At 25.5% G+C, this 9092-nt stretch overlaps 2 protein-coding genes across 2 annotated transcripts; one reads left to right on the top strand and one right to left on the bottom strand.

Moving 5' to 3' along the window:
• Positions 1-872: 872 nt before the first annotated feature.
• LOC126894583 (uncharacterized) lies at positions 873-4299 on the bottom strand. The gene is made up of 4 exons (XM_050665707.1): positions 4120-4299; positions 2194-2911; positions 1424-1712; positions 873-1314 (listed from the first exon to the last, which is right to left on the bottom strand). Exons 2-4 carry the CDS (start codon positions 2552-2554, stop codon positions 873-875), a joined length of 1092 nt encoding a protein of 363 aa, XP_050521664.1. The 5' UTR covers positions 2555-2911; positions 4120-4299.
• Positions 4300-7226: 2927 nt separating this feature from the next.
• LOC126894573 (uncharacterized) lies at positions 7227-9086 on the top strand. The gene is made up of 4 exons (XM_050665701.1): positions 7227-7322; positions 7398-8404; positions 8462-8862; positions 9017-9086. Exons 2-4 carry the CDS (start codon positions 7472-7474, stop codon positions 9084-9086), a joined length of 1404 nt encoding a protein of 467 aa, XP_050521658.1. The 5' UTR covers positions 7227-7322; positions 7398-7471.
• Positions 9087-9092: the final 6 nt, after the last annotated feature.

The following is a 9092-nucleotide window of genomic DNA, read 5'->3' as shown; positions in this document are numbered from 1 at the left end:
GGGAACGAGAGAATTTTTTTCAATTTCTGAGGGTAATGTCTTCGACTAGATACAATTTGTGATCTTTTGACGTATCATTGAAAGAAATTGGTTCGGTGAGAGCTGATAAAAAGTGGTAACAGACACAAAAATAAACACATCTTAGTAAAACCATTACCATCTCAGCTTCGCATCGAAGCTAAAAATATGTTGTTTGCACAATAAAAAAAAATTATTTTTAAAACTAAATATAAATTTCAATTATTAATCTAAAACTAAAAAATTAATTCAACTTGAAAAGCTACAAAAATTATTACAAATTCGCTGATATATATTTTGAAAATAACTCTACTATCATCAGCGCTAAACGCATAAATTTAGCACTGATGATGTTTACCGCTAAACATATGCATAATTTTTCTGAAAGTATGTTTTAATTATTTTTAATAAATGAAATATAATGTTTATTTTAATTTTCGATCTTAAAAAACCTTAGGTTTTGAAAACTAATAATACATTTGAAATCATATATTTTCTTATGTCATATTAAAATTATGATTTTTAAAATATTTGCGTCCCATTGTACCTCTTTGGTTAAAACATAGAGAAAAGAAATTTTCAATATTTTGTTGTTATAAGTTCAGACAAGCTAATTTTTATTACAGACCAGTGGAGTGCACCGAGTTTCGGTTGGGTAGATATGTTCCCCACATACTAATTTTATACATAATAAATATTCGCAAAAACTTGAATGACCCATTTATTAACACGAGAATATTGCAAGAAACTTCTTATTATATTTAATTTATACTTTTTATGATAACAAAATGCAAAACTCAGAAACAAATTTTTTTTTAATTTATTTTCACTAACGCCTGGCAATATCTGTCTATTTAGTGTGACTTAGATATCTGATAAAACTCTTTACTACGTAAAGTAGATATTATAATGAAATGACTTTTAATACCTTTTGGTGTCCAAATAATTAAATAACAATACTGTCTCTGTGTAATATGCAGTTCTCCTTGTATTTGATAAAAAATTTCACTGGTACGTTTTAGTAAAAGATCTCCATTTTTGTTGTAATGCACATATTTTATCACTTTATGTTTAATAGCATTTTCGGGGGTCATTTCTTTAGCGTTAAAAGGACATTTTATTTCGACAATACCATCTTTTTCAACTAAACCATCCGGTTGAGCTGCTAAAAAATTTAAGTTTTCATCAATAAATATACCACATTGTATAATCTGAATGCCCATTTTCTTTTCAAAAAGTTCTTTTGCCTTCTGCTCACTAGTTATGCCATATTTAAACGTATTTCTATAATGCGTACTGAAAAATTAGTAATATATCATCAATGATCAGAATGTTAGCTAATGTACGAAAAAATAACTATTAAAAATTACTATAAAAACTAATATAATTTTTTAATACAACTTACGAAATAGTATTTTCAGTTTCAGAGACCTCAGATTTTTCATTCCGGATACGCATCACCATTCTTAAGATTGCTTCTTTGCTTGATGTTTGTTGATATTTACACACACGATGAAAAAAAGACGCTGATAGACGTTTCCTACGTTCTTTTCGATACCAATTATCATTACCGAAATATATTGAATTTCTCTCCAGTGTTTCAATATCAGATTTACTTAATTTTAAACTTTGTAGAAAATCTTTTTTCTTATTTTCATATTCTTTATCCATAGCTACTTCCTTTTTGCTAACTGCTACATTTTTCGAAAAATGAAGAGTCAATTAAAGTAAAATTAAATTATATAACGGTTAACATTTAAATTTTGAGATCATTATGATGAAAAAAGATTCATATAATTAAAATAAATGTTATATTATCATTTTATTAATAAAAAAAAATTAATATGAAAGTGTGATGTGACCCTCTCACTATACTAATTTCCTAAGTCATAATGAAATTGCATCAAGTTGATCGTTTTAATTAATTAATATTTTTTTTCATTACAAAATTATTGAATTTTCAATATTTTCCAAAAAAAATTAGTGTCATATCCCTAAACACATGGTTGGTATTTAGGGATATGACACTAATTTTGTAGCTCATAAATAAGTAGATATGAAATTGTCAAATGTAATATTATACATTTTTATATTCATTAAACTTTATTCACCAACATACGAGAATATTTGTTTGTTTAATAAATTATATTAGTATTACTACATCATATTAATTACCTTTGTATATGAAATCATGAGAAATATTTGTCATTTTTATTACGCAAGGGATATTTGTTATTAAAAATATATTCTTCACATAATTTTTAACATTTTCTTGAATAAAAAATTGTATACTTTTTCCTTCGAGAGTATTACATTTGAATGAAATAATGGATTTTAAAAATTCATTATTTTTTTTACAATTATCGCAAAATTCATTCATTGAAGATAGTAACGCAGAATTACTTAAATGTGTTAGACTGACATCCAATGTATCTTTTTTTTGTTGTTGAAGTCTCGTTACATCAATAATACACATTGCTAAATTATATTGACAAGGATTAACAACAAATTTGCCATAAATAAAAAATGAAATCATTCTAGATATGTAGCAACTTACATGTTGATAATTTATTTTAAAAATGTGTTTTGGATTTTCATTTTTAGCCCAATTATCATTTTTGAACACTTCTAAAATTTGAAGACATAAAAATATGTGAAAACACTCTAAAGACTCTAATTCTTTTTTTAATTTGTTTTAGCTTGATTTTTTTTTTTGTCTACACTCATAATCGTCTTTACAAGATATTGATAACATCTTCATGTCATATCGATTTATTTGCGAATGATTAATAAATTTTTGATTTTTCCCATAGACCAATGATTTGATATCATTATTAATAGTACTGACAACTCGTAAAAATGAATAGTCAAATATGGTGTCATAATCAGGTGGCTGAAATCAAATTGTAAATTATTGACAAAAAATATAATAATGATAATAAAAGAAGCAGTATAAAGTTTAATCTGAATCTAAAATGAGACTTGTGACTAAGTGATAGAAGTATCACAACTTAAGAGACATAATTCTTTTAACAGAATTAAGGAAGGGAAAGTAAATTAGACCCCTCTCTTTTCTTCAAAAATCTTGTTTACATTTTGTTATTATTAAGTTATTAAAAATAATTAAATTAACTTTATTAAACATTAAATCGTTGGTATCTGTTCATTAGGGTGGTCCTTATTTAAAATTAGTGATTTTTTTTTCAAACAAATTTGATGCCAAGTGATCGGAATTTTGTTCTATATAGCATACAAACAATATTAGTGAATTTTGAGTGTTCTAGGCCAACCCCTTCACGTGCTTCAAAGGGGTTGAATATTGACAAAAAGATGTAAGAATTTAGTTTTTTGTATATATCTTTTTAACTATTATAAATAGAAAAAATTCCACAGAATTTATTATGCAGTAACCAAAAATGTAAAGGAAAATGATCTTTACAAATTTTTTGTAATATTGATAGTTAAACGTTTATCTAATAAAAACTGTTTAATTTTATTATTCGTAAAAACATAGTATTTTTTGATTTTAACGTTTATCTCTATAAATATTGCAAATCCGAATATATAGTATCGACAAAAATATTTTTAAAAAGTTATGCATAAAAAAACAGTAATACCGTAATTTTTTGTAGTACTACAACTTCAGTGTAAAAATTTAAAAAATGATAAATGTTTCAATGTACTTCTTTAAAATCTGATTTTAAAACTTAAATTTATTGCGGTGAAACATTTTTTACTAAACTGGCTTTAGAGAATTCTTGATATTTTTTCTGTACTCTCAAATGACCTTTGTATTAAATAAATTATCAATTGAAAAACATAATAGAAAGTATAATGATAATTGAATTCTAAATTGAAAATTTTAATGAATACCATTTGAATAAAAACTTGATCTTTATATTTTAATAGTTTCTAGTTCCTTAATGTTTTTATAGGTTCATTTATGGTAAGCTTAATTTATATGATTACAGAATTTATGTATATTGATATTGATACTGTATTTTATGGAATTCTATTGAGCTCTTATCAATTTAGGATTCTTTAATTTGTTAAAAAACCTTATATATTAAAAAAACTGAACTAACTGTTGTTCATACTAACTTGAATTTCTGGATTAGCATTTGTATTGAAACATATTTGTGCTGATGTAAGTATGACGGATAAATATCTTAATAAGTTAAACGAATTAAAACGATTTTTGATCATTTTTTAACCTATCTAAAAATTATTAATTTATATTGAAGTCTAACAAAGTAAAATGTATAACAGTGTTGGCTTATACTGCCCGTTTAAAAAAAAATTGTATTAATTTTATTTTAAACATTTTTCAATTGATTAAATAATATATTAAACCTTAAATATATCTTACTTTATTTGACTATCGATAAATCATATATAAAGCTATTAAATTATTATATATTTAGATTATAACAAAACAAATAACCTAAATAAAATGTGTTATATATTTAAAGATATTTTTTAATTCAGTTTGCTTTATAGTATGAAGGGGTTGCATCAATTTTTCGCTTACAATAAAAAATGAAAATTCTCTAAAAATATCAAATTTTTTGCTACTATGTATACAGAACTAAGGTAAAAATTCGTCATACTTCCCAAAGATAGAAGTTTCCAGGAAACATAGCCTTCCGTAATGTGTTATAGAAACATTACTACATCTTAATACTATTAATATGATGTTTTTCTATTTTATATGCAACCCCAGCTTTGATGGTTAAGGACATTTATAATTGTGGTCTAATTTGATTATATTAAAGCATTAGGATCCATAACCACGTATTAAATCAAAATGAATCAAAATGAATCATATAATTTATTGTTTCTTATGCTCATTTAATAACACACAGAACAAAATAAATATCAACTAAATTACATAAGGTCGACGTAATAGATATAATTTAGCAACACAATTAGAAAATATTAACTTCATAAATATTTAAATTCAGATATTATAAGCGCACAAAATTTTAAGTTTCTATTCGTTGATAACTTTTTAAACATCTAGAATATAACCTTTTGTATTTTTTTAGAAATTTAAGATTTAAAAAAAAAAAAAAGAGAGAGATATCGCCTCCGCACAGTTTTATGCCTTCTAAACTACAAATAGGAAGTTTGTTTGTAGAGTATTAACAAAAGTAAAAAACTGACATATATTTTATAAATATTCTAAACAAATTAAATTATTTTTAAATTTCTTTTTCATTTTAAGAGTATAATTATCAACAAGATATATTGTTAATAAGTCGTTGTCATAAATGTTATTTTAATAATATATTTTGGATATGTTGAAAGTTGCAATCACCAAATTTTAGAGTAATGAAAACAAATTTCATTTTTGTATTGTCGAATAAATAGCGGAAAAGATATTTTATTTTCAAATAAAACAAATTCACCGTAACCTTGTATTATAAAAATTGACTCATTATGTCTTTCAAGCGATTGATTAATTTAGAATTGTAAAATTTTTTTTTGTTTTATTAGAAATATACAATCTGTACAATGAGAACAATAAGCATATATGATAAAAGTAGAAAAATTTACATGAATACATTTTGATGGAAGAAACCACTCATTAGAGACACTTCCCATGATTTTTTAAATTTTTATTTTTTAGAATTATTTATTTTTTATTTTATATTTCCAGTAACTTAATTATATTATTATTAATTGATATTAGTAAAAAGATCATGGCACCACTTACGTTTTAAACGTCTGGGTGGGCCACCAGGTATGACAAGGTTGAGTGGTTTTTTATTAAGGGATTAGAGTGGGAGAGTAATTTACTGTGGAATCTTTTATAGTAGGAGATGGCTTCTTCATGGACAGTTTTTAAGTTAAGGTCGTTATGAAGTGTATAATTAGAGATATAAGGAGGTGCATTGATTAGTTTTCTTAAGACAATATTCTGAAAACATTGAATATTATTGGTATTGGATTTTTTAGCATTGCCCCATAACTGAAGGCCGTAAGTCCATATGGGTTATAAAATGGATTTATAAATTTGAAGTTTAACATTAATGTTTGTAAATTTATTGTTTATGATTAATGATTTGAGTAACCACAGACGGCTATTTAAAGAAATATGTCTAAAAATACATTGATATAAATCTACTGTAATAATTATAAGAAATTCTTTAGTTGTGACAAATTATCTATTTTAAGTAAAATAATATGTAATAAATAACACAAATTGAGTAATAAACAGATAATAGTAAAAGGTCGTGACACTTCTTGCATAGATAGATGAATTAAATTTAATATAAAAGGGAATAAAAACTGTCAATCTCTCTCACTACTACTTCACCTAATGAACTTTCAACGAATGCAAGAAGTGGCTTGACAAAATACGATTTTACATAGAAAATTGAAGTATATTCATTTTTTCAACATTAGTCCTGATATCATTAAGGTAAATTCATATTCTACAAAAGATCCATAAGGTTTAAAGTAAATATAATGAGTACATAAATGAAGTAGGAAACCAGAAAAAGTAAAGTGATCTCTAGAATAAAATATTGTCTAAATAAATAAAGAGAATTAATAACGTTTTTACGAAATTAGCCAGCCTAGTCTAATCTTTGAATGGGTTACCTGTGTAGTCAATACTAATAAAGACTCTCTGCGAAGATAGTGAACCCACTTGTGGTTCCTATACTACTCGATGTTTTTATTGACTCAACTCACAGTCAGCACAAGCTTAGATAACTACTGGTACGAGTGGCGTTGTTGATGATCTATGTGTGATAATTAATCACAATAATTTCTATTTAAAATTATTATTATATTAATAAATTTTCAAACATCACTTTGCTTTTCTATATTTTACATCTTCTCATATCTTTGGCTCCAGGGAAAAAGGGCTTAAGTCAATTTTTGGCATTTTTTTTTTATAATTTTGTCATATGTAGTTTTTTTTACCCTTTTTTTTGGTCTAGATGGCATAAGTGTATGTGTATTCTAGCACATATTATAACAAAAATAAAAATATCCTAAATCACTTTGACGTTTAATTTGTTTAGCAAAAAAGGCGTAAGTCATTACTATGACTTAAGACATTTAGAACGTAAATAAATATATTTTTTTAACTGTCAAAATTGACTTATGTTGACTTAAGTCTTATGAATCAAGATTGATAAGCAAAATATTGTTACTGATAAACGTGATATCATTCTACGGTCGACATATACTAATTATAGTATTAACTGTTTATCTAGCATGTTTTGTGTGTACTTTATGTTAATTTTGAGTACTTTGTTTTTGGTTATTTTGTTTGTGTTCAGATTTTGGTGAGATAGTGTTATTTACAAGTTACAACGGTTGTTTCTTTAATTAAATAATTTATTATAAATATTCACTAGTAGGTAATTAAAATACACAAATAATAATAATATAATGAAGCGTCGTACGTTAAATATGGTTCAAATGGCTGAAAAAAATGAAACAATCTCCCATTCTAGTAAGAAGTGTAATAAGTTCTAGGAAACGAAATCAAAATTCTTTAAAAATAAGAAATGTCACTTATGAATATTATTTCAATCATGATGGAAGACCTAAAAAGTGCTGCAAAAAATGTTTTCTGACTACATTACATGAAAATGAGAAGTTTGTCCGTACAGCTATTGAAAATAAAAATTGTAGTCCACCTGGTATTACCAAGTTAGATGGTCGTGGAAAAAGATGTCCTGTTAACAAAACTACAGAAGAAGCAATTTTAAATGTTCAAAAACATATTTCAACATTCCCAACATATGAAAGTCACTATACTCGCCGTACTAATGATACAAAGTATTTACCATCACATTTAAATCTTACTTTGATGTACAAATTATACCGTTCTGAGACTGAAAAACCAGTTAGTAAATCAATTTATGAAAGGGAATTCAAGAAAACAAAATTAAAATTTAAGTTGAGAAAAGCGGACACTTGTCATAAATGTGATGTTTTTAAAATGAAGATTGAAATGGAAACTAATGATGAAAACAAAAAAAAATTGATTGAAGATCGTGATCACCATGTAAAAAATGCTGATGATGCATATAATACTAAAAAAATTGACAAAGATAAATCTAAATTAGACCCTACAATCCTTTGTCTAACTTTTGATTTACAACAATGCTTGCCAACCCCATTTCTTGAAACGTCTGTTGCTTTTTATAAAAGATTGTATTGGACTTATAATCTTTCTACACATAATCTGGCTACTGGTCAGGCATCTTGTTACTTGTGGCACGAAACAATTGCTCGAAGAGGTGCTAACGAAATAGCATCATGTATTTATAAAGAACTTTCAAATATATCAAATAATGTGAAAACAATAATACTTTATTCAGACTCTTGTGCAGGCCAAAACAAAAATTCATACTTTTCTGCTATGTTTTTTACTATTCTTGAAAAAAAAAAATATATTGAACAAATAAATCACAAGTTTTTAACTCCTGGTCACACTCATATGGAGTGCGACTCAGATCACTCGCTAATAGAAAAACAGAAGAAACATTCCGCACTTCAAATTGCACATCCAAGAGACTGGGCTACACTTATAAGCTGTACAAACAAAAAGAAACCTTTTCTTGTGCATGAAATGGATCAGGAACATTTTTTTAATTTTGAAAAATTATTGAAAGGACCTTTAGTAGTACGCAAAAAAGATGAAAATGGAAATAAATTTGTTTGGCATGATGTTGCCTGGTTGCAATATAGAAGTAGTAACATTGGTACATTATACTACAAAACAAGTTTATCTGAAGATGAACCGTTTAAAATAGTAAATCTAAAAATAAGANTTACTACAAAACAAGTTTATCTGAAGATGAACCGTTTAAAATAGTAAATCTAAAAATAAGAGGCCGTGTAAATAATTTTACATTGCAAAAAATGTATAATTCACCAGTTCCAATATCTAAAGAAAAAAAAGAGATCTACTCCAACTTCTCCCGTTAATACAAAATATTTACCATGATTTTTATAAAAATTTTAATAGTGATTCTACTGAGAAACAAGATTATGATCCAGATCTTGATGAAGATTTGTCTATTGATAATGATGATTAATTTTTT

Source organism: Daktulosphaira vitifoliae, unplaced genomic scaffold (assembly GCF_025091365.1).
Source record: "Daktulosphaira vitifoliae isolate Bord-2020 unplaced genomic scaffold, ASM2509136v1 Scaffold_1, whole genome shotgun sequence".
Taxonomy (NCBI): domain Eukaryota; kingdom Metazoa; phylum Arthropoda; class Insecta; order Hemiptera; family Phylloxeridae; genus Daktulosphaira; species Daktulosphaira vitifoliae.
This window is presented reverse-complemented; position numbering and strand designations above follow the sequence as displayed.

Bases quoted from the DNA above. Each gene is read 5' to 3' on its own strand.
- LOC126894583 (XM_050665707.1), bottom strand. From the start codon at position 2,554: ATGATTTCATTTTTTATTTATGGCAAATTTGTTGTTAATCCTTGTCAA. The intron at 1,713-2,193 runs GTAATTAATATG...CGAAAAATGTAG, and splicing joins TCATGATTTCATATACAAAG to CAGTTAGCAAAAAGGAAGTA. The intron at 1,315-1,423 runs GTAAGTTGTATT...CTAATTTTTCAG, and splicing joins GAAACTGAAAATACTATTTC to TACGCATTATAGAAATACGT.